This window comes from Somniosus microcephalus, chromosome 11 (genome assembly GCF_052327205.1).
Source record: "Somniosus microcephalus isolate GS21.2 chromosome 11, FLI_Smic_1.0, whole genome shotgun sequence".
NCBI lineage: Eukaryota > Metazoa > Chordata > Chondrichthyes > Squaliformes > Somniosidae > Somniosus > Somniosus microcephalus.
In genome coordinates, this window is record NC_140997.1 from 165928941 (window position 1) to 165955465 (window position 26525).

The following is a 26525-nucleotide window of genomic DNA, read 5'->3' on the forward strand; positions in this document are numbered from 1 at the left end:
CTGTTCTCCACATCTCTTCTGATGTTCGGCTTAACCAAATCCAAGCGGCATCGTAGTCTTCGATTGAAGAACATCATGGCAGGAGTTTGGTTGGTAACCGCATGTGTCGCATTCCGGTAGGCAAACAAGAAGTTGTCCACCTTGTGTTGTAGGGGTATATCTTCATTACACATTGCCTTGATAGCCTTCTTGAATGTTTGAACAAACCTCTCGGCCAATCTATTAGTGGCTGGATGATATGGGGCAGATGTGTAATGCTTAACACCATTGTTCTTTAAGAACCTCCGGAACTCTTCAGACACAAACTGTGGTCCATTGTCAGAGCAAATCTGTTCAGGCAGCCCATTCCTGGCGAATATGGTTCGTAAGACTGTAATAGTTTTTCTGTGGTGGTTGAGGACATTTTTATTACCTCTGGCCACTTTGAATGTGCATCCACTGCAATTAAAAACATCGAGTCCATGAAGGGACCAGCAAAATCAATGTGCACCCTTTGCCATGGAGATGAGGGCCACTCCCATGGATGTAGAGGGGCTTGTGGTGGGGCGTTTTGGACCTTCTGGCATCCTGTACAGCTCTTGGTCATCTCTTCGATTTCTCTATCGATTCCCGGCCACCACACAAACGCTCTAGCTAAGTTCTTCATTTTTACCCCTCCCAGGTGGCCCTCATGAAGCTCATTGAGCACTCTATCCTTCAATTTGGGTGGAATTACTACTCTGGATCCACACATCAAGGTTCCTCTGCACACTGACAGCTGTTCTCTTCTCGGCAAGAATGCTGGCAGCAGTGGTTCGCCATGTGCTAGCCATCCCTTCACCGTTAAATCATAGACCCGGGATAGTGTCGGATCATTTCGTGTTTCCTTTTCTATGTTTGCATTCGTCACAGGGAGACATTCGACTATGGTCGAGTGGAATATCTCCATTGGATCCACTGCAAGTTCTTCTTCCACCATCGGCAACGGTAGGCGCGACAATCCATCAGCATTCCCATGCTGTTTAGTTCCTTTGTACTCGATGTCATATTGGTGTGCCCCTAGGAAAAGGGACCACCTCTGTAGCCGTTGTGCTGTCATTCTCGGTACGCCCTTCTGAGGGTTGAAAATGGAGACAAGAGGTTGATGATCAGTTATTAGAGTAAATTTTTGACCGTGCAGGTAGTGATTGAACTTCTTCACCCCCCACACTAGGCTGAGGGCCTCTCTGTCAATCTGGGCGTAGTTATGCTCAGCTGAAGTTAACGAGCGTGACACAAAAGCTATCGGCCTCTCAGAACCATCAAGGAATTTATGGGACAGTACCGCCCCAATGCCGTAGGGAGACGCATCACACGCCAGTCTCATCGGTAGTGATGGGTTGTAGTGAGCCAATACTTCTCTTGAAGTGATTAGGTCCTTACTCTTCTGAAAGGCCCGCTTACATTCATCGCTCCATTTCCATGCTACTCCCGTTCGTAGTAGGGCGTTCAGTGGATGCAGAATTGTGGACAAATTCGGCAAAAACTTATGGTAGTAATTCACCAATCCGAGGAATGACCTCAGTTGCGACACATTTTCAGGCGCTGGAGCCTTAACTACCGCTTCAATTTTGTCAGGGGACTTATGCACCCCTCTTCATCAATCACGTGGCCACAATACGATATCTGTTTCTTAAAAAACTCGCACTTGGGGCGATTGGCTCGTAGTCCATGTTCACGTAGTCTAGTGAGCACCTGCTCTAGGTTGGCAAGGTGTTCACTGTCATCTTCACCTGTCACCAGGATGTCGTCCAAGTAACACTGAGTCCTCAGAATCCCTTGCAGGACTTGTTCCATCGCTCTTTGCCATATCACCGGAGCTGATGCTACTCCGAATACCAGTCGATTATACTGGTAAAGACCTTTGTGAGTGTTTATCGTGAGATACTTCCTAGAGGATTCTTCAACCTCCATCTGCAAATATGCTTGTGCTAGGTCAATTTTTGTAAAACACTTCCCTCCAGATAGTGAGGCGAAGATATCTTCTATCCTTGGAAGAGGATATTGTACTGTGTGAAGGACTGGGTTCACTGTCACCTTGAAGTCCCCACAGATGCGAACCTTCCTTGGCTCCTCAGACTTATTGTTTAACGTTTTCTTCATGACAGGAACGATGGGTGTCGCCCACTCGCTCCAGTCTACCCTAGATAACACGCCTGCATTCTCCAGATTCTCCAGCTCTGCCTCAACGACTGGGCGAATTGCATATGGTACCGGTCTTGCTTTGAAAAACTTGGGAATTGCATTCTTCTCTATTTTTATCGAGGCAGTTACGCCTTTAAGAGTGCCCAGTTCTTGTTGAAATACCTCTTTGGCGTCAGCTAAGATTGTTGACAATCATCCAGGAGTGATGTCGTCATCCTTTTTACCAGCCACCGTCAGTGCCTGAATGGAGTGCCAGTCTAAACTTATCTTTCTGATCCATTCACGTCCCAATAACGGTGGTCCACCATCTTGCAGAATGTAGAGATACAATTTCCATATTTTCTTGCCGTTGTATTCGACAGGCACCCTTATTTTTCCTCTGGGGTATACTTTTTGCCCCGTATACGTCCTCAAGACAATGGATGTCTCTCTCAAGGGTATGTGTGAGAATAGCCGCTCGTAGTCTCGTCGATTCATGACAGTTAGAGCTGATCCTGTATCCAATTCCATTTTGACTTGGGACCCTGCTATCGTGAGGGTGACCCAAATGGTTCGGTGATCCTCTTTTGCGATTACGTTGTGAAGTTTGAGACAGCTTAGTCTCTTGTTCCCGGATTCACTATCGCTCATCTGGTTTTCGGAACTACTGTCCGTCATCTTTTGTACTTTCCTGTTCGGTTCCTTAGTAGCCTTTTTATTGTCGTTGGTCTTCTTCTCGGACCTGCAAACTCGTGCAATATGTCCCAGCTTTCCACATTGCCTGCATATTTTGTCCTTGGACCAGCAGTCCTTCTGGTCATGGTTTGTTCTGCCGCAGCGATAACATTTTGCAAATCCCCGTGTCATTTCGTGGGTGCCGTATTCCTGTGGCTTTTGTTGTATTTCCACAGCTCCCCTTGCTGCTGCTTCGTACGATACTGCCACGCTGAAAGCCTTATCTAACGTCAGCTCTTTCTCTGAGAGTAACCTCTTCTGGGTTCCTTCACTCAGGAGTCCACAGACAAATTTGTCCCGTAAGGTATCTGCCAGTCCTGCTCCGAACTGGCAGTGCTTTGATAGCTTGCGTAGTTCCGTAAGGTAATCAGCATTGCTCTCATTTTTATGCTGATTTCTCCTTTGGAATTTAAATCTTTCTGCTATCAGCAGCGGTGTAGGATTTAGGTGTTCCTGTAGGATAGCAACAATTTCGTTAAAACTCTTCGCCTTCGGTTTGGCTGGAGTAACCAGGTCCCGCAATAGGCCGTATGTTCTTGTGCCCATTAAATTTAGCAATACCGATGCCTTTTTCTCCTCGGCTATTTCGCTTGCCTCGCAATATACCTCGACTCTTTCCACATACGTGGTCCAGTCTTCTATTGCATTATCGAAGGCAGTGATATCGCCAGTCCTTGGCATCTTGAAAATCTAAGGTGGCGTCTCCCGCGCTTTCCCTTCGTCCCCGATGGATCAAAATGGCGCCTCCCGCGCTTTTCCTTCTTCCCCGCCGAGTTAAGATGGCGGCTCCCGCGCTTTCCCGCCGCTGCCGCTGCTGTCAACGCCGCTCTCCGCGGTATTTTTATTTTTAACCGTTCCCGTCGTGGAGCGGACCCTCTGGGACACTTCCCTCCCTCTTCTTAGGTCCGAACGCTGCCCAGTTGCGAAGCACCGGCCGCGCCCTGTGTGCTCCACTCTCTCTCTCTCTCTCTTTGCTTCCCGAATCGCTGCCCGGCCCCGTTGCAGAGCCACCCGATCGAGCTCTAGCCCGCCGCAGCCCAGGAAGGATCAGTGCACTACCTGCCACCAGCCCGATTGGCTGGGAAACCACAGACTGGAGACCAAGCCTGGCTCTCGACAGTCTCTCCTGCACTTTTCAAGTCGATGATTTGGAGGGCGGTTGCCCACGGTCGACGCCCGTTTATCGAGTTTCTGTGGATTCTTTTTTTATTTTTCTCTCTTCTGGCTTCGACCGTCAATAATGTCATCTGAGGTGCTGCCGAGTTGCAGGTAAGTTCGTTTCTTACTCGTCGCCAGTATTAAATCCGTGTGTTAATGGAGACACGGAATGCAGGAGTTGGTTTAACAAGTCTTTACTGAATGGAGACAATCGGGAGTTGAAACTACAGAAGGCTGCTAGCGCCTTTTTATACAGGGGTGGTGACTGCCGGTACTGCAGTCTGAGACCAGTTATTCTTTTAAAGGTACACATACACAACAGTCGCGGAGTGGGATTTGTGTTTGTTACTTCCTTACAGGACAGGAAGCAATGGAGAAGGTCACTTGTTGGGTCAGCTTCTCGAGGATTTGTCTCAGAACTGCCTGGATTTGGTTTGCATGCTTTCTAAAAGCATTACTGAAATATTAACTGGCATAGTGCCACCAGCTTGTCCAGCATCTATGGCCAGACTTCTGGTCACCTTGTCATAAGCATCTACTTACCCTTTAAGTGGAAGTAGCATATGATCATCAGTTAACTTGTGTAGCGTTCTAGTTTGCACAGTGTACTGTGATTATAAAGCCCTGGGAAGACTTTTCAACAGCAAATACATTATTATGCAGCAGTTCAGCCTCAATCCACAATCCACAGCATTCCTAATGTAGTTTAGTAAAAATCGCATTGTAACTTTGGTGCATAGCATCTTAGTCGCCGTGACCTAAACCATATATTTTCATAAAGTTATCCCTGAATAGATGTGTTGATGTGTAGTACAGTGTTAGCTTTCACTTTCACTCCGTGTTTTCACTATTTTGTGTTCTGGTGGTTTGTTTGAATCTGTTGAAGTAGCTTTGTTTCCATCTGTCTATTTCTTTAACTGTTTGAAGTTGCTTGACTTTGTCTGCCATAATGCTTCCTCTTTTGAAATAAAGGGGGAGAAATTGGCCTCCTTCGCGCCTCCGGGGGGCGATAATGGGGCACTAAAGGCTTACCAACCGGGCGCGGCGAAATTACCAATACCCGTGAACTTCCATGGTGGGTTAAACTTACCGCCTCGATTTCCTGCGCCCCGGAGATCGTGACGTCATCCGGTGCGCAGCACCACATTATCGCCCCAGATGTAAAATTCGCTTCCGCCCCCGACAGCATCGCCGGGCATTAACAATGGCAGCTGCAGGAGGCATTGTCACCTCGGCTGACCGCTTGGGGAGCGCTAATTAAAGGCAGTGGTGGTCAGGTAGGCCAAAATTTAATAATGTCCCAGGGTGCTGCATTTTGATTTTTTCCAGCCTGCGATTGATCAGCCCTGCAGTCACTTAGAGTGCTTGGGGCTGCTGTGCACCTATCGCAGGTGCTGTCGACGATAACTCCCAGCCTTAGCCTTCAATGACCGCAGCATTGGCCCTTCCCTTTAAGGGAGGAAAAGAGCCTGTAAAACCGGCAGCGCTGCACGGGACATTGTGCAGCGCTCTGCCGCTACCACTCCTCTCGCTCCCTTTAGCTCTCTAAGGGAAGTGGTAGCGCTTGATTTAGCGCTCCACTTTCCTCTTGGAGCGCTAAAGCTGAATTCCCCGTCAGGAGGGAATCATTAGCGCCTGGCGCTACTTTTCCTACTTTTCAAAAGTTAGCGCCCCAACCGGGGCGATACCCAATTTCTAGCCCTTACCTTATGACAAACTGGATATATGTCCTTGTTTAATATCATATGTATTTATATATTTTTCTGAGAGGGAGGAGTTGTAGCTGTGCCAGTATTGTTGTCACTTCAAAATGGCAACTGCTTACTGGGAGCAGCAATAAAACAACAACAACAACAACAACAACAATGTGTATTTACAAATACAATAGCAAAATGTTACTTGTATTTACAACTTGTCTTTAACATAGTAAAACATCCCAAAACTTATAGCGCTTCACAGGAGCGCTATAAAACAAAATTACATGGAAAATATATTTGGCGCAGGAGCCCAGTACAGGTATCAATGGATTGTAGCTATTCGTGTGACTTTGTTTTATTTTTCTCTTTCTTGAATTACTTATGAGGAAATAATTAAGACTGGACCAGCTATCTGGAATGGAAGTTTTCAACAAATGAAAGAAGAATCACAGCCCACCCTGTAATGTATATACCTTTAAGGGGGGGAACTACTTTTTACAGCTCATGTATACTGTAGTACTGGCAGTGACCACACCTGTATATAGCACTGAGTAGTAATCTGTACAGTCAGTTCAACTGTGAGCCACGTTGAGTAAACACCTGTTGTACTGTTTCTGCTGCAGTCTGTATCTTATTATACACGGACGTAACACACCCAGGTGAAGGAAATTACTAACATTGATGACTAGGTTCTGATCTTCCAATATATGCAATTTATTAAATTTACGATTGTACCGAGCCTTAGAAGGACTACTACTTGTGATGTTTATCTCAACAGGGTCCTATTTACCAGCCTCGCAGCTATGCTTTGTTCTGAAAATGAGTGAATAGCCTTCTAAGTGTACCTTTGAAGCCAGTGTTGAATAACAGGTTTACTGTTGTGCAGGTACCCCTTTTAATCCTCCTTTGGCCAAGTTCAGACTTCAAAGCAAAGGGAGAAACATAACTTGAGTCTGAAGATATAGATTTTTCTGCTTCTCTTTGCCACTATGTATGCCAGTAGGGTGCTCCATGGAGTTCATTGATTGATGCATTGTGCATCAAGCGTGATTTCTCTAATATTGGGTGTGTAGCAATGAGGCTTTCAATGCACCAAAGGCATCCCAATGCAGCCAGCAATTACAAAGAAAAGTCATCCCCGGATGAACAATGTCCCTCTTTTACCCTTAATCTAAGCACTGAAAAAGGTACAAATTTTATCGAAGGCTCATTAAGGCCCTGAGAAGAATTTAAATTGGGTGTTTCTCCATAAGGTGCACCATTTGAGAATGCTCCTATATATATAGATTTTAATTAGCTTGACTGCCCTTCCCTGTGCTCCTCATTGCCACCTCTGCACTCCTATGTCACCCTGCCCTGGCTGCCCCCTCCATTAAATGCAGGGCTGAAATTCTTGCCCTTGTCCTTCCCTGGGAACTACCAGGATATTATGCTATGATAGGTTAACTCATCAACGTAAAATTATGTGAATGAGCTGACTTTGCCTTATGGAGTAAGGTCAGCACACACACGGGCAAGAGTAGCTAGCACCATACAAGCACTGTTCACATATCAGTCCTTATAACTCCAGAGGGGGCAATTTTTTGACTGGAGGCACATTGGAGGCGGGACTGCTGCTTGGCGGGTCGATGTCCCACCTCCATCAATTTGTGACCAACCCATGCTATTTTCCCTTGATTGACCTTGTTGAGCCTGCCCGGTGGGCTTAACAAGCCAATTAAGGGAAAGCCAGTTGCAGAGCACGTCAATGTATGACGTGTCATCTGTCAAAAATTTTTGACAGATGAATTGTCATTGTTTGACAGCTCTGTGAAGCTGTCAAACAGTGGCAATCTCTGCAGTTTGATGAGGTCTTGCATACAAGATCTCATCAACCGTCTTTCTTTTACAGATTCGAGATGGTTGTTGCATATGAGAATGCAATGGCCATCTCTCATCTGCAACACGAAGGTCCCAGAGTCTCCGCATACAAACCGACTGAAGCCTGCAGGAAGAAACAAAGGTAAGTACACTTTTAAAAACACTTTGCACTTACCTCAGATACTCACATCTCCACTCTTGCACCCATCACTTACATTCACAGTACACTTTTGCACCCGACCCCCGCAGACCCACTACTCGCCTCGCCTCGCTGGCGGGTTTTGGAGCCTTCGGGAAGCCCACACTTGTGAGGGTAAAAAGGGGATAATCCTATTTTCTGCCTGTTAACTACCTGTTAACAGGCAGTTAATAGGCTTTAATCCCTTCCCGCCTCCAAGGAGATGGGACCCAGTGTGGGATGGCTACCCGCCTCCCCAAAATCTGCCATTTTACCGGCAGTCCTGCCTCCATACCCACCTCCCCAGGGCTGGCAAAATCGCCCCCAGAGTGTCTGATAAGTGAATATAAGGTGGGACATTGGAATCTAACGTAGTGTATTCATTCACCTAAGCTGTCAAACTGTGCTATTCCACCACCAACCACCCTTGATGGTGGTTTGCAGTGAGCATAGTATAAACAAATAAGAATGAGTTAATTATTGAGTGCCCCAGATAAGAAAAATAACTTGCTGGGCCTATTTAACAGTCTGACAGTAGTTAATGCATAAATTCCCCCCACGAGGTGAATCCTTTCTGGCTCTCTGGGAGTCTTAACATGCGGAAACCATCCTAGAGATATTTGAGATAATTGAAACATCTTTGATCAGTATGATCTAAGCAATCTATAATAGGCTCAGTAATGCATTTAATTGGCTTTTAAGCATAAAAGCAAATATTTTCCTTCCCTTTACTCTGCTAGCTACTAACTTATTTCAAACACTTAATTTTATGTGTGCAGCAAAATGTTTCTCCTTCGGTTTTTAAGTTGTAATGGTTTTAATGAAAATTCTAATGGTTGTTAATTAGCCCAGTTAAGAGTGCTTGACTTTCAGACGTTAAATTATGCCATGTTTCCTACATTACAACAGTGACTACATTTCTAAAGTACTTCATTGGCTATAAAGCACTTTGGAATGTCCTCAGGTCATGAAAGGTGCTATATAAATGCAAGTCTTTCTTTTTCTAAAGCGGGGCACTGTTGTAATGAAAATATGTTTGGTAAGTCTCTTTCTATTTGGGGAGAGGGAAGAGCTATCAATTGTTTTTTTAGATAAGATAATGCCACATGCAAGAGATGCAGTGCTGCACTTGATCTTGCTTTCCTTTAGGCAATTGTAAACAAATGAAAAAAAAGTTTTCCAACACTTTCCATGAACCATTTAGGAATAAATTATTGTAGCTATTAGCTGGATCACTAGATTCTAGGTTTTCAGCTGAGATCTGTGAAGAATCTCTGAGGTCATCAAATTTGTGTTCTCCTGTCAGTAGGTTCCTTTTTTGTTTTTCTGTATTTTTTTTCTTATTTGTTCACGGGATGTGGGCATCACTGGCAAGGACAGCATTTATTGCCCATCCCTAATTGCCCTTGAGAAGGTTGTGGCTACATTTCTAAAGTACTTCATTGGCTATAAAGTGCTTTGGAATGTCCTCAGGTCATGAAAGGTGCTATATAAATGCAAGTCTTTCCTTTTCTAAAGCGGGGCACTGTCGTAATGAAAATATGTTTGGTAAGTCTCTTTCCGTTTGGGGAGAGAGAAGAGCTATCAATTGTTTTTTTTAGACAAGATAATGTCACATGCATAGGGGTTCATAGGAGTCTATCAATGTTTGCAGAGAGTTTGAAAACTACTGCTGTAGATGGACAGCCATGCTGTGATGAAAGCCTCCATTTTGGAGAAAGGAAAGATTAAAAGAAACAAAACCTATTGCCTTGCAGCACTTCCTGTTGTCCATTTATCAGTTTTCCAAGTGAAAGATGTTGTGCTGCTGAATGCTTTCTGTCCATAGGTAAAGGGAGAAAAGCAAAGTCTTGAGAAAAAAATTTAGTTTACAACAACATTTGTAAATCATTTAACCAGCGTATTTCAAAATCAATGTGCGGTTCTCTAATTGTTCACATATTTATTTATGACAACAGATGACTAATCTCTGGTGTTGTTAAGCATGTTCATGCTTCAGTAAAGTTGCAGGAGAAGAAATGCTGCAATTTTTCATAGTACATTTCTGACTGGGAGGGGAGGGCACATGTTTAAAAGGCATCACCAAGGTTCATTAGACTGCAAATGTGACTGTGTCCTGAAGTGTGTCTTGAAGCGTGCACACTCCAGTAGTGCATTAGTCTATTTATTCTGTCGGATAAAGTAAGATCACATTTCTATCACGGTGATTTGCAGAATAAAAGAAACGTGGGAGAAAGTGCCAGCGGGGATCCATTCAAATAAAACCCTGCCTGTCCCCAGAGAACTACACAAGCTTAAAGTTGTTTCAATTGTCAGTATGTTCTAAAGAATGTCAAAAATCTTTTTATAAACCCAAATCTTACACAAAGGATTGAAAACATTCTCTCAACAGTTAAAGCATATATTTTCAATAGATCACAAAAACTGCTTTTTTTTCTGACAATAGCACCAGTCTGAGTAAGTTTTTATATCTATAGTCAGAAAACACATTCAGCAGTTAAATGCTGTTGATGCTGTTTTAAAATTAGTTCAAACTGCAGTATTTTCATGCTACAGTTGCATTTCCTGAAAAAAAATCCTTTTGCTTAAAAACAACTTCTCCTACAATTTAAATATGACCTATTTTGATGGGACTGCAGTCTCTCTTTGCTTTCTTTTCAAGTCCTTTGGAAAGATCATTAAAATAATTTTTGTGACATGCTGTACAATTGAAGAATTGAACATCATTTATTAATTCATACTTCTTAGGCTAGTTAAGGTAATTGACAGAGCGTGATTAGGGAGTTGAGCTTAATCTGATGAAACGCTGTGTTTAACCCCTCAGTACCTCTGGCAATAGCTAGTTACAGTAGTAATTTGTCCCACGAGGCAAGTAATTGGAGTTAGCAGAAGACGAATAAACTTTAAGTTAAAGAAGTCAGATATATTTAAAACTTCACACTTATATTCTGTTAAAACCCCATACAGCATACTGCGGTCTGCATAGTATTTGAATAAAATTTAAGCAATAAGGGCAGTCTGGGAATCATATCAGCTTTATCACATTGATTTGGCTTTACCTTTTGCATAGCGTCATGTTCAACTAGTACTACAAAATATTTTCAAAAATTTTTACTTCAAAAACCAATATGATTTTATTGTTTTTCTTACACTGTCATGAAATAAAATGTTACGCAAATATTCATTTCTTCCCCCCAATCTGTAACTCCAGTCCTAGGTTTTAATAAATTTGTACAAACTGTTGTTTGAAGAACCACAATGATAATTTTGCAGAATAAAAGAAACGTGGGAGAAAGTGCCAGCGGGGATCCATTCAAATAAAACCCTGCCTGTCCCCAGAGAACTACACAAGCTTAAAGTTGTTTCAATTGTCAGTATGTTCTAAAGAATGTCAAAAATCTTTTTATAAACCCAAATCTTACACAAAGGATTGTTTCAGTCTTGAAAACATTCTCTCTACAGTTAAAGCATATATTTTCAATAGATCACAAAAACTGCTTTTTTTTCTAACGATAGCACCAGTCTGAGTAAATTTTTATATCTATAGTCAGAAAACACATTCAGCAGTTAAATGCTGTTGATGCTGTTTTAAAATTAGTTCAAACTACAATATTTTCATGCTACAGTTGCATTTCCTGAAAAAAATCCTTTTGCTTAAAAACAACTTCTACAATTTAAATATGACCTGTTTTGATGGGACTGCACTCTCTCTTTGCTTTCTTTTCAAGTCCTTTGGAAAGATAATTAAAATAATTTTTGTGACATGCTGTACAATTGAAGAATTGAACATAAATTCATACTTCTAAGGCTAGTTAAGGCAGTTGACAAAGCGTGATTAGGGAGTTGAGCTTAATCTGATGAAACACTGTGTTTAACCCCTCAGTACCTCTGGCAATAGCTAGTTACAGTAGTAATTTGTCCCACGAGGCAAGTAATTGGAGTTAGCAGAAGACGAATAAACTTTAAGTTAAAGAAGTCAGATATATTTAAAACTTCACACTTATATTCTGTTAAAACCCCATACAGCATACTGCGGTCTGCATAGTATTTGAATAAAATTTAAGCAATAAGGGCAGTCTGGGAATCATATAAGCTTTACCACATTGATTAGGCTTTACCTTTTGCATAGCTTCATGTTCAACTATTACTACAAAATATTTTCAAAAATTTTTACTTCAAAAACCAATATGATTTTATTGGCCCAGAAATTAGTGTCCCAACGCGCGAGTAAGCACCGTGTACTCACGCGTGGGACCGATGGAATTGCCGGTTTTTTGCATGCACTACGCATGCGCGGGAAACCGGCATTTCCGATCCTCTGAACCAAGGGGTTCAGAGGTCGAACGCGTGTGCGCAGGAGTCTGCGTGTGCGCGTTGAACTTCCTTTTTTTTTCCAGGTTTGCCCGTGCGTGAAGGCCTCCACTTTTTACACTTTAAAAAAGCAGACATAAGGACTTAATTTTAAAAGGTAAGTGGTCTATTACTTAAAATTAGAATTTTTTTTCCACAGGTTTATTATTTTTAAAGACTTTACAGTAAGGTAAGTATATTTTTAGCCCTGATTTTTTATAAAATTATTTTTTTCAAAAATTTAAATTATTGTTTAAAATAGTTATTTAAAGTTATTTATAGTTCATTTAAATAGTGTGATGTTTTTTAAATTTTATTTCAAGTTTAAGTACTGTTTTGGGCGCCCGGAGTTTTCATGAGTTTGACAGTTCTTACTGTCAAACTCATGAATGAACTTTTGCATCCTCCGATTGGTTGCCCAGTGCTCACGTGATCACAGCTGACGCATCGCACAAAGTACGCCGCTGGACCACGCAAGCACAGCGCGCCGGGAGCTGAACCGGGCCACAGACAGGAAATCCACGCAGGCCCAGGCTTCAACTGCTGGCGCGCTAGGTAAGTGTAGGTCGGGGGCTTGCACCCGCGGGAAGCCCCCGACACGAACTTCTGGGCCATTGTTTTTCTTACATTGTCATGAAATAAAATATGACGAAAATATTCATCTCTTCCCCCTAATCTGTAACTCAAGTCCTAGGTTTTAATAAATTTGTACAAACTGTTGTTTGAAGAACCACAAGGATAATAAAAATGTTGTCTTAGTTCAGAATATCTTCAAATAATCTCAAGACTCCTCTTCATTTATTTTACCAGTTCCTGAAGCTGCACCTTTGAACGTTGCTGTTGAAATCATGAACAGTACTTTAATTAAGGTTACCTGGTCAGAAGTACCAAAAGAGAAAATTCACGGACATCTGGAAGGTTATAAGGTAAAGTTTCCTCTGCATTATTGAATAATATCACTTGATATAAGCCTGTATTATGTTATTATTATGGAAATATTGCAGGTACAATTTTTTTTAGTTATTATTAAATACAGGAAACTTTGTGATATCCGGCACCGACGGGACCGAGCTGTTGCCGTCCCATCAAAACTGCCGGACAAACCAGCGCTAATGTTAAAACACACGGAAGCTTTTGAGCTCCGTATCTAGCAACAAACCCTGTTGCAACAGCTTCTAAACAGTCAGCCGTAGCTTGCAAGCGTCTCTGTAGCTAAGCAACAGCTTTAGCTAGACCTTGCAGAGCCTGACTGGTGGAAAAAAAAGCAACAAAAAGAAAAAATACTTACTGAACCGACGCCTGAATTTTGCCGGTGGCTCGAGCATTCCGGACAGTTAACCTCCGGATAAACCAAAGTTTCCTGTATGTTTTTAGATAACATTCCTGCTTGAAATTTAGGTGACAATACACATATGTAATCCTCTTGGACTTTACAGCAAGACATTTCTAATTGATAATGTTAATTCATTTGTTAGTGAAATAATGGTAATATATCATTTTCAACAGCACAGGACGTGGTGTAAGTCCAAGACCCATTTAATTACAAATGAAAAATAAGGTAGCCATGGAAAGAACAACACGCTTCTCTCATTAAAAACTGTCCTTCCTTTTTCTCTGATGTAATAGAGGAAAACTTGTATTAAAGTGCCAGTGAAATGTACTTCTGCTGGCTCAGCACTCACTAACCTATAAACAAATTGTCAATTGTCTCTGAAAAATGGTCTTGTCATGTCTATCCAAGAAGCAGCTTTATGTGTGTGTTTATATGTTTGGGGAGGAAGTATTTTCACACTATGATAAGGGAGCCAGGATGAAAAACAAAGGAAGGGAGAATTTTTAAAACAAATTTTGAAATATCTTCCTAGAAATCGTCACCACTGCCAGTCTGTTTCTGGCGTATTGGGATGATAACTGATGAGCACCGTAAGCCCCCAAGTGAATGCCAGTCTGAATCACATGAGAGATGTCCAAAGGAAGTGAGACCATCAAATGAGTTGCCTCAGAAACAAAGTGTGAAGGAGAGCTTGGCTATTGGAAAAACATTTTTTGATGAACTTGAGATAATTCCACCCACCTCATATGAACGTATGTTTATTAGTGGTGTTTTACAAAGAAGAAATATTAACAGACAAATTGGCCTCAATTTTCATTGGGCAATGAGGCGGGCTTTGAGATGGGCGGGGGGTTAAAATCGCAAAACCTGGGGGTTGGGACCCCCCCCCCGCCTGGTTCCCGCCTCCACGTCATTTTAACCTAGGTGTGTCTGATTGACCCGAATCAGTCCCGCCTGCAACAGGCGGGACTGGTCTTTAGGGCCCTTAAACAGCACTAATTGGTCTTCATAATCCCATTTTAACAGGCCCTTGCCTGTTTAACCCTTTTCCCACGTAAAACACGCCTGGTGGGGATGACGCCTGTGAAAACTGGCATGAACACTATTGGCTTGTTGACTATCAGCTGCAGGTCCAACATTATAGAGGATATTTGATCAGTCATCATTTGCAGGTGGCAGGACTTTGTTGGCTCAGGATCTGGGGCAACTTTTACCAGGCCTAGCCACACCTGTGGAAGGTTGGAGCCTCACACACATCTCCAGTGTGACCTCCTGGGAAACCCCTCTCGCCACCCTCACTCAGCGCTTCCTCAATGGAGTCATACACCAGAAGCATGGGAGCCATTTATTTCCTTCCCTTCTGGGCATTAGATGAGCTCAAACACCAGCCGCGGCACCAGCAGAACCAGGAACAACAGCAGCAGCAACAGGAGCACCAGGCTGCTGCTCACCCACCTGAAGCTGCACAGGCCAGAAGGGGCCAGCGCTTGGAAGTGGCTTGAGAGCACCTTGCTGCACATCAGGGGGCCATGGGGACCCGTATCTGCACTGGCAGTCCTACTCAGAAGGACTTCCATGAAGGTCTGGTTTCTCTGTTCAATAGATGCCCATCGCTCCTCAAGAGATGTCATTCTATTATGAGCACTCACCATGTTTTCCATACCCTGGCGACTTATCTCTTCCATGGAGGTTGCCATCCTTTCCATGGTGATGCGTTCATGCGCCAATGACTCCACAAAGGCTCTGCTCATGTTCACTATGGACTCCTCCATTCGCTCCACACTCACATCGACCCTGGACACAAAACCTGCCAGAGACTCCTGCATCTGTTCCTGGAGTTCCAGCCCCGCTGATCTTATGGATGGACCCAGAGGCAGAGGGTTGACATGCAGCTGAGCTGAGCTGGCAGAGTCCTGCGCCCTCCAACTAGCACTCTCCACTACTGTCCCTGTCTTCACAAACTGCTGATGCTCACTTGTGAGCTGTGATACACCAGGTGACAACACTACTCTACTCTATGTCCCGAAGGTCCCACCGAGGTGTGAGTGTCTGCGTTGGTGCTGGGTGCACTGAATTCTGCTGACGCTGCGCCCTCAGAGGTTGCAGATTCCTCTGAGGAGTCTGGAAGTTCAGGCTCTTCCTCCTGGACAGTGGGGACGGGAGCTCTCGATGGTCCTGTGGGAGAGTAAAGGAAAGAGTTAGAGATGTGCACGGTGGCATAGTGGTTAGCACTGTTGCCTCACAGCGCCAGGGACCCGGGTTCGAATCCGGCCTCGGGCGACTGTCTGTGTGGAGTTTGCACATTCTCCCCGTGTTTGCGTGGGTTTCCTCCGGGTGCTCCGGTTTCCTCCCACAGTCCAAAGATGTGCGGGTTAGGTTGATTGGCTATGATAAATTGACCCTTAGTGTTAGGGGGATTAAATACGTGGGGTTACGGGGATAGGGTGGGCTATGTGTTGGTGTAGGGGTTACGGGGATCGGGTGGGATATGTGTCAGTGCAGGCTCGATGGGCCGAAATGGCCTCTATCTGCACTGTGGGGTTTCTGTGATTTCTGTGATGTGAGGTCAAGGTTACATGCACATTGCATATTGCAGATGATCATAGGTCCATCTGTTATAGCTTCAGAATCATTATCAGCTACTCATGCAATGTCAATGAGAGAGATGGAAAACTATTCTGTCACCAGCTTGCTGTGATGCACCCGTCTGTCCGTCCCCCACTTGCGCTTCATCCTCCAGTTCTACGATCTCCAGGATCGCCTCCTCCCAGGGGGTGAGGTGGGCTACTGATGGTGGCCCTCCTCCTGTCCTCGCTTGTTCTCTTTTATTGTGAGCTCTCTTTTCCTGCACTGCAACCACGTTCTTCACGTGAGCCCCAAGGAGTTGACTTGACCTGCCACCTGTAGCCACACAGCCTTGGTGTGACTGGGAGGCCTCTTCCTCCCTGAAGAAGGGAACAGGACCTCCCTGTGGGCCCTAGCACCATCCAGTGATGCCTGGAGTGAAGCCTCATCAAATTTGGGGGCAGATCTGGCCCTCTCGCTGACCGTTGCTCCTGCAGGTTCCTGTGCCATCTTAATGGTGAAGTTTGGGAGCCTGCAGAGGAAGCAAGGCTTGCTGTGGACCTTAGAAGCAGCAGCAATGATGACGTCATATTCTGCGACTTTCTGACTAGAAATACTCAATTGCCAAGGCTTCCCACACGCTGGAAATCAATTGGCCAATTAAGTTAAAATTGCATCAGTCTCACAGACCCATTTAGAATCGTGTCGGAATCACTAAATTCGGGGAACCCGCCAATTCCCCGTACCTGAGTTAAAATTGACCCCATTATGTCCTATATTTGTAATTGCTAGAAAAAAATTGCTTGATTGAGAAAAATATCAATTGATAGATCTCACTGATTGTTTCAGAGCATCATTCACAAAGAAACAAATATTTTCATTTCTGTTTAAATGGGTTACTCCTTCATTTTTTCAAACCAATTTTTACATTGTAGTAACTTTTTCACAAATTTATGATCGCTGCATAAAAAGTAGATGTATTTGTGCAGTATCTAAGGGAAATTATAAGCTAATAAATAGCTATGGAGAGAAATGGGTATCAACATAGAAATATTTCCTTTTGCCAAGACAAACCTATGCAAATTCAACAATGATTTAGTTTTGATAGCCCTGTAATAGGGCTATTACTGTTTAGTAGATCAGTTATGCTATTTATAATAGCTATTAGCTAGAGTTTTATAACAGGAACAAACAGCAATTCAAACATATCATAAGAAACTAGTTTAGCTTCCTTACAGAAATGACCATGTACCCATGTACTTCATAAGCAGTTCATTTGTTACTTAGTGAAACACATATCTTAATGGAGTATCATATATTGTCTTTCCCCTGTCTCCCATTTAAAGCTCCATGGCTCTGTCTGTAACAATGCAAAGCTACATATTGCTTTATATGATTGTGACAAAATGAAGCATTTTGTCTGTGATGTATCAGGGCATTTGATTTATTTCGTTCATGGTACATATGGGATTAAAAGCTTGGCTCACTTACAGAAGATGGCACACTTATTTTGTTACATATATGTCCCAGAAATAATGTCAGATCAGATCCAAGTAACTAAGAGAGGGGCCAAGCCATTTATTTTAAATCTTGAGGTTTTTTGGTATATATATTTATTTGACTGGCAACTTTTTCACAAATGCATATATACAATGTAATTTATCCTGGTAAAACTTTGAAATGTATTTCTCAGTTGTCTTATTCCAAATTAGTTTAGTCCGCTTGAAGGCATCATAGATAGGCCAGAGAGACTCCATGGATGGTCACCAACAGCCTGCCATGTAAAATTAATATTGGAAGTTCAGTTTAAATTGCATTTTAGTGCATTTTGGTTATTTTCTGGTTAATTAAACCTGCAACTACTATAAATTTACAGTGTGTTAATTAATCACTATTCACTTGTATATTTATTATTTGATAGATCAGTTTGGGCATTTATAATCTAAGCTACAGTCTAGGGGAATGTTTATTGTACCACCTTCCTAACTTGATGGACATTACGTGAGGGTGCATGGTATAACCAGTAAGCTGAAATACAGAGATGAGGTTTTTTGATTGAGAATTGAACTCCATGCAAATGACTTAGACATTGGGCTGAAAGCGGCACACTGTGTGTCATAGGTGGTGAGGGCTTACCTGCAGAAAGGGTCTGAGATGCTGAACCCAAGAAAACTATCTGGAGTAAGAACTTCGGGAGTTTTTCAGATTTTAAACGTGAAGATACATATGGTTTAATCTGATAATCTTTTGAGGCCAAGCCCGAAGCCGAAGCCTCAAGCCTCATTTTACTATACTCCAAGAACTGAAGTCTACCCCAATAAGAAAAGCAAAATAAAAAGAGCTGGAGGTGGAAAAAAAATTCAGAAGTGTGAAGAAGAATTATCTACCTTTCTATGTACATATCGGCCCAGATTTGCTGTGGGCATGACGGCATACTCTGAGAGTGCGCCGTCATACCGCCTTTGAAATATACCGCAAGTTGGGATTTCTGCGCACATGCTAAATCCTGAACTTGCAACCTGTTAAGGTACATATTGACAGATCATCCACACCGCCTTGGAAATCATAATTGCTGGCAAAGAGTTGGGCTATTTGCCCACCAACTACCCAGCAATTACGTCTGAAATGTTATGGTTGGTGAAAACAGGCGCAGGAGCCTGCTTTCACATCTGAAAAGAAGATCTGTGGTCATACTGGGTATTATAAACTGCTGGCAAAAAACTTTACAGCCCCTCTAAGGTACCTAGTTTTTTTTGGCTTCATCAACCATTGTAAATTTTATCTACAGTATTAATTAAACATCATGCTAGTCGATCATTTATGAATTGTAAATGCAAAGGTTAACTGATAGCAAGTGCGATGTTTTAACACGGATCATATCAGACGAGAGGCGGATGCATAGAAGTGAGATAGTTATGAAATTCTCATTGCTGAGGTCTGAATAATATATTTTAATCCTGAAAATTAATATGGCTGGGAATCTCTTTCTGAAATTCAACAACATTACTTGTAGGAGATATAAAACATTGTTCGACCTTTACTGAGTATCAAAACAGGAAGTTGTATACATAGGGAATAATAAATTGTGAGTTTGGATGAAAAAAATACCAAAATGTTGATATATAAAATAAGTCCAAGTACCAGTTTAATTAGCAGTTTTTTTACAGTTTTTCAATGGAAGAGACTGGGAGAAGTTTCTGTGGGTGTGGCTTAGTTTTGACAGCTTTTGTGGGCGTGTCTTCCCTTACGCATAGGCTGTACGCTGCGCTACTGGCCTCCTTGATGTCATATGCTGCACAGAACACTGCAGCGCAGAAGAGCAAGTCTCCGTTATGGGCCTTGCACAAGTAAGTTCGTATTCTTTTCGTAGATCGGCGGCACACTCCGGAGCTACGCCGCTGGCCGCAATTTTTGGCCCTTCATCTATTTATAACTAGCTGGGGGTGCCCGACGTTGCCAGGGCTTTTTTGGGCCGCGCGGTTTACGGCCGGGCACTGCGGCTCCCGCGCTCTGTGTCACTCTTTACCTCCCTGACCCTCTCTCTCTCTGCCTCACCCTCTCTCTCACTGCCCCTCTCTCTCTCTCTCTCCCCTCTCTCTCCCTGCCCCTGTATGTCCCCTCTCTCTGTCTGTCCCTCTCTCTACCTCTCCCCCTCTCATCTCCATCCCTCCCTCCCTCCCCCTCTTTTGGCACCCGGGGAAGGGCTTTGAAAACTGAGCCCGGCCACGGTGGATGTGCGGGGCCTAGCGGTTGAGGCCCGGCCGGGCTCTGGGGCCGAGACGGACCCCAGCTGAGCTCCCGGTGAGGCAGGGTGCTGCGCCACGGGTGGCACAGTTAACGGCCAGCCGCTGATGCTCCCCCGCCCGCTCTGTGTCTCGGGCCGAGCGGTTGTGAGGCCCGGCCCGAGTGACTCCAACTCACCTCCCGCTCCCGGAGCCACAATGTGGGGGTTTGTTTGGCTGGTGCTGTCGCTGTGGGGATGAAAAAAATGGTGCGAAGTGTCGGGAGGCTGCAGGATTAGGCCCGCCCACAGACGGCGGATTGGTGAACCATCAGGTCACTGAACTGTAGGATTGGTCAACCATTTTTTGTCTGACCAAAAAGTAAATATGCCTATTAGACTCCCCTAATGATAAGCTTTCTTTTGATATAACATGCGTGTAGGTACTCTTTATAACTTTTGAGTGTATAGCGGACATACAGACAGACAGACAGACAGACAGACAAACCAACTGTATATATATATAGATGTATTAAAGGTTTTGCATGAGGTAGCATTTCTGCTACATATTAACCTTACTTTCAGTGTTGCAATTTTTGATTGCTCTATTTCTGTCCACAGTAGGTGTTATGCTTGGATATTAATTTCAGCCTATAAAACAAAAAGCTGTGCACACTTACAATCATATTTACCTTTCAGTTTTCCCAATATGAGGTGATGCTGCTGCACCTCTGATGTCTATTCCTCCTTTAAAACTTACTTAACCTGCTGCATCCCTTGGGCATTTCCACTTACTACTGTCTTCACTGGGTTCCTGAGCCTTATTGCCTACCTCCCAGTGTGTCTGGGCTCCTCGGGCTGTCCTGACTTGCCCACTATTCTTCAGCCATCCCCACCATTTCTTTTTTTTCTAGACCCCCTAGCCTGTTCCCATCTCTTTGACTGTCCCGGATATTTCAACATTTTCTCTGGCAATCCTGGCCACATCTTCCCCTGTCCTGGCCATTTCAAATTTTCCTTTTGATTATCCTAATGTGCATGCAGGTACCTGAAAAGAAAGAAAGATTCCTGGGGATATGTCAAGAAAATAGGGGGAGGAAGAGAACAGGGGAAAGAGGGAGGGGGCATATGTGGATAGAAAAATGCATGAGAGATTGAAAGAGACAAGGGATGGGGTGGTGATACAGAGACTCTAGGAGGAGCAAAGAGAGAGAGAGAGAGAAAGACATCTTTTGGGACCAAGAGGAAGAGAGATATTTGATGGAGGTGGAAAAAGAGAGCAATATCCAGGGGGAGAGCGAAGACCAAGGAGAAGAGAGAGAAAGTAGTGGAATACCTTGACTCACCATGAGCCATTCCAAGGGAGATCTGCTAAAATAATGCATTAAAAGTTTTGCATAAAGAAGCACTTCCTGTGCTTAATGTCACATATCTCACAACAGATCCTCTGAACAGAATAATAGTGTTATTTGTTAATAACAGCCTTATTATATTAAAAAAAACATATGCTCTACTCGCCATGAGTAACACCACAAGAGATCTGCTGGTAATATTTTAGCAGTTATGTATATAGTGCATATGTTCTGTAAATTTCACACATACTTGCTGTTACACTTTAGCATATGCTCCAATTCACCATGAGCAATGCCAAGGGATATCTTATTAGCAATATAATAGAGTACCATGTATGCATAATAGAGTACCATGTATGCATAATTTCTATCCTTCGTGTCGCACTTTCTGTGTCACACTTTTCTGCTGCACTTAATGGTAGCGACATTTATTCTGGGTAAATTTCTTGTAGCTTATTGGCTCAAATACAAATTTATTTCAACAATCTTTTTTCAAAAAGGCTGTTATTTTGGCCCCATAGAGATACTCCCCATCAACACACAATAACTTGTTCACACAAGAGTCAGAATGTTTGGCACTTATGACTTAAAAACAAAACCTCAGTAATTATACTTAAAAAAAAACCAAGCCAGACATTTCATCCTGGGTTCTGACTGGCAGCTTGAAGTGTATTTGAAGTCTAATGTCATCCTGCACAGCCTGAGGCTCTATTTACTTAAAGGGATATAACTGTACCTTAACAGCACAATAATAGTGTTAATTATATGGTATAAGCATTCCTGTTCTCATAAGACAATAATTGTTGGAAGAAATTTCCATTTGAGCCAATCGGCTATTCATTTACCATAGGCAACATCATGGGTGATCTGCTTGTGTATATAAAAAACTCAGAGCTTTCAGTATAGAGACAAGATTTAGAGTAAGATCAATAAGAATGATGGGGGGAATTTTAACCCCAAACACAGTTGGGTTGGGGTTGGGTGAGAGGTTAAACAGTTAAAAATCTGAATCCCAACACCTACACGCCCACTTCCGGTTTTAATAGAGGCAGGACAGGGTCATGCAGCCAACCCGCTTGCAGGAGCCGGGTTGGCACTTTAAATATTATAATGAGGCTTGCATGCCTCATGGTGAGCCACCGTTTTAAATTTAACTGTGGGCGGGCGGGTTTCCCAGGCCTCGGGGAACCCACCAGCTAAAGGGAGGCGAGGACTGCTGGATCCAGGAGGTAAGTGCCTTTCGACTTAACTACGTTCCTGGCTCACCAACCACCCGCGATCGTACATATCCCCAGCCTGTCTGATCACCCCCCCGAGGCATCCATTCCCCCCCCACCCCTACCATGCCTCCGATCCCCCTCCTGCATTCCGATCTACCCCCTCCGCCCTTCCGATCCCCCCACCCCGGCCTTCCCACCTTCCCCTCTGGCCTTCTGACCCCCTCCGGTCCCCAAGCCCCCTTCCTGCCTCCGATTTACCCCCCCTCTGCTTCAATTTACCGCCCCCCCCCCCCCCCACGATCCCTCCCTCCCTCCTCTCTGGGCCTGGTCTGCAGGCCTACCTGCCCGACATTTATCAGACAGGGATATGATTTTATACCAGAATAAATGAGTTCACTCTTACAAGTGACATCTGGAAGTTCTTTAGGCTTTATATGAAAGTAGAATCTACCTTATCTCTGTAAAGTCTACTCGTTGGAATCTACTGTGACACTGTCCCATGAATCAACAATTTCTCTGCAGTGCTACATCCATAGTTATATTGGCCCAGAAATTCGGGTCGGGGGCTTCCCGCGGGTGCAAGCCCCCGACCTACACTTAACTAGCGCGCCGGCAGTTGACCTCTTGGCCTGCGTGGAATTCCTCTCCGAGGCCTGTCCCAGAGGCCGGCGCGCTATGCTGGCGTGTCCCAGGGGCATAGTTAGTGCGATGCATCCCCTGGGATCACGTGAGCAACAGGCAGCCAATCGGAGCAGGGAATGCTCCATTCATAAGTCTTGACAGATAGACCTGTCAAAACGTATAAATGCTGAGGCTGTAAAACTGTACTTTACCTTCAAATAATTTTTTTTTTAAATCACATTTTGTAAATAAACTATAAATGACATTAAATAACTATTTTAAACAAAAATTTAAACTTTTTTGAAAAAAATAATTTTATAAAAAAAGGGGCTAAAAATAAACTTACCTTGCTTTAAAGTATTTAAAAGTAAAAAACCTGTGGAAAAAATGTTTTAATTTTAAATAATTGACCACTTACCTTTGAAAATGAAGTCCTTACGGCTGCTTTGTACATTTCTAAAATGTACAGACTTACCCGCACGTTAAAACCTGTAAAAAAAAAAAAAAGGAAGTTCAACGCGCATGCGCAGACTGTCCGCAGCGCACGCATTCGACCTCTGAACCCCTTGGTTCAGAGGATCGGAAGTGCCGGTTTCCCGCGCATGCGTAGTGCATGCAAGATTCCGGCACTTCCATCGGGTCACGCGTGAGTACTCCGTCTGTACTCACGCGTTGGGACCCGAATTTCTGGGCCATTAATCCTGGTGCATTAGACGTCTGTTCTTTCACATATGGTTGCGCTTAATGGCCCAGAAATTTGGGTCCCCAACACGTGAGTATGGACGGAGTACTCACGCGTGGACCCGATGGAAGTGCCGGAATCTTGCATGCACTACGCATGCGCGGGAAACCGGCATTTCCAATCCTCTGAACCAAGGGGTTCAGAGGTTGAACGCGTGCGCGTTGACTTTTTTTTTTACAGGTTTTAACGTCGTGGGTAAGTCTGTACATTTTAGAAATGTACAAAGCAGCCGTAAGGACTTCATTTTCAAAGGTAAGTGGTCAATTATTTAAAATTAAAACATTTTTTCCACAGGTTTTTTACTTTTAAATACTTTAAAGCAAGGTAAGTTTATTTTTAGCCCCGTTTTTTTATAAAATTATTTTTTTCAAAAATTAAAATTTTTGTTTAAAATAGTTATTTAATGTCATTTATAGTTTACTAGCTGGAGTGCCCGGCGGTGCCGAGGCTTTTTTCGAGGGGCATGTTGTTGTTGGAGAGAGAGAGAGCGACTGGGGGGGAAGAGAGAGAGAGACTGGGGGGGAAGAGATGAGAGCGACTGGGGGAGAGAGCGACTGGGGGGGAAGAGAGAGAGCGACTGGGGGGGAAGAGAGAGAGCGACTGGGGGGGAAGAGAGAGAGCGACTGGGGGGGGAAGAGAGAGAGCGACTGGGGGGAAGAGAGAGAGCGACGGGGGGGAAGAGAGAGAGCGACTGGGGGGAAGAGAGAGAGCGACTGGGGGGGAAGAGAGAGAGCGACTGGGGGGGAAGAGAGAGAGCGACTGGGGGGGGAAGAGAGAGAGCGACTGGGGGGGAAGAGAGAGAGCGACTGGGGGGGGAAGAGAGAGAGCGACTGGGGGGGAAGAGAGAGAGCGACTGGGGGGGAAGAGAGAGAGCGACTGGGGGGGAAGAGAGAGAGCGACTGGGGGGGAAGAGAGAGAGCGACTGGGGGGAAGAGAGAGAGCGACTGGGGGGGAAGAGAGAGAGCGACTGGGGGGGAAGAGAGAGAGCGACTGGGGGGGAAGAGAGAGAGCGACTGGGGGGGAAGAGAGAGAGCGACTTGGGGGGGAAGAGAGAGAGCGACTGGGGGGGAAGAGAGAGAGCGACTGGGGGGGAAGAGAGAGAGCGACTGGGGGGGAAGAGAGAGAGCGACTGGGGGGGAAGAGAGAGAGCGACGGGGGGGGAAGAGAGAGAGCGACTGGGGGGGAAGAGAGAGCGCGACGGGGGGAAGAGAGAGAGCGACGGGGGGGGGGAAGGTGGCCCGATGGACCCCTGCGAAGGAAGGAAGAAGGTAAGCTCTCCCTACCTGTCCCACCCCCTCACTCTTTCCCTCCCTGTCCCACCCCTCACTCTTTCCTCCCTCACCCTCTCTCTCCCTCCCCCGTCTCTCCCTGCTTTACTCTCCCTCCCCCTCTCCTCACGCTCTCCCTCCCTCACCCTCTCTCTCTCCCTCCCCCGTCTCTCCCTGCTTAACTCTCCCTCCCCCTCTCGCTCCCCTCCCCCCACCCTCTCTCTCTCCCCTCCCCCACCCTCTCTCTCTCCCCCCTCTCTCTCTCCCCTCCCCCCTCTCTCCCCTCCCCCTCACCCTCTCTCTCTCCCTTCCCCCACCCTCTCTCTCCCCCCTCCCCCTACCCTCTCTCTCCCCCCACCCTCTCTCCCCCCTCCCCCAACCTCTCTCCCCCCTCCCCCCACCCTCTCTCTCCCCTCCCCCCACCCTCTCTCCCCCCTCCCCCCACCCTCTCTCCCCCCTCCCCCCACCCTCTCTCCCCCTCCCCCCACCCTCTCTCCCCCCTCCCCCCACCCTCTCTCCCCCCTCCCCCCACCCTCTCTCCCCCTCCCCCCACCCTCTCTCCCCCCTCCCCCCACCCTCTCTCCCCCCTCTCCCCTCCCCCCACCCTCTCTCCCCCCTCCCCCCACCCTCTCTCCCCCCTCCCCCACCCTCTCTCTCCGCCCTCCCCCCACCCTCTCTCCCCCCTCCCCCCACCCTCTCTCCCCCCCTCCCCCCACCCTCTCTCCCCCCTCCCCCACCCTCTCTCACCCCCTCCCCCCACCCTCTCTCCCCCTCCCCCCACCCTCTCTCGCTCCCCTCTCTCTCTCCCCCTCCCCCCCACCCTCTCTCCCCCCTCCCCCCACCCTCTCTCCCCCCTCCCCCCACCCTCTCTCTCTCCCCCCCTCCCCCACCCTCTCTCTCTCCCCCTCCCCCCACCCTCTCTCTCTCCCCCCTCCCCCCACCCTCTCTCTCTCCCCCCTCCCCCCACCCTCCCTCTCTCCCCTCCCCCACCCTCTCTCTCTCCCCTCCCCCCGCCCTCTCTCTCTCCCCTCCGCCCACCCTCTCTCTCTCCTCTCTCTCCCCTCTCCCTCCTTGCCCCTCTCCTCTCTCCCTCCCTGCCCCTCTCCCTCTCCCTATCCTCTCCCTCTCCTCCCTCCCTATTTCTCTGTCTCTCTGACGTCTGTTCCCCTCTGCCGCTCTCAGTTTTTCTTCTGCCGTTTTTTGTCTGCTATCTCACCGGCCTCTCAGGCTCTGTATGGAAATCATCTTGGCGCCGGTGCCCGATTTGCTACTCAGGCCCCGCCGTCCGCCCGCTCTCCGGGGCAAGGTAAGAGCCGGGCTCCGGCTCCACACCCACACCGCCAGGGATCAGCACCCGGGGAACCCGCCCGCCGCCCCAACGTGAACAAAGACCCTCCTCACCTGTCACGGAGTTGAAGTCTCCGAAAGCGGCCACGGTGCCCCGGGCCTCTTCCCCCCGCGCATTCAGGAGGCACGGGGAAGAGAGAGAGAGACAGACTGGTGGGGGAGAGTTAGACGCCACCCGCACAGCTGCTCCGCGGAGCTCCGTGCCGCCACCGCCCGCACCAGCCTTTACTAAAATG

The 26525-nt window shown here is 45.7% G+C and overlaps 1 protein-coding gene across 14 annotated transcripts in view; it reads left to right on the forward strand.

The window, feature by feature from the left end:
• The window catches only part of chl1b (cell adhesion molecule L1-like b), a 1240677-nt gene that overhangs the window by 949345 nt on the left and 264807 nt on the right, over positions 1–26525 (forward strand). For all 14 annotated transcript variants that reach the window (XM_086001404.1, XM_086001409.1, XM_086001398.1 and 11 more), the window contains one exon: positions 12931–13046. In XM_086001404.1, coding sequence (XP_085857530.1) covers positions 12931–13046 — 116 coding nt within the window. The remainder of the gene's footprint in view (positions 1–12930; positions 13047–26525) is intronic.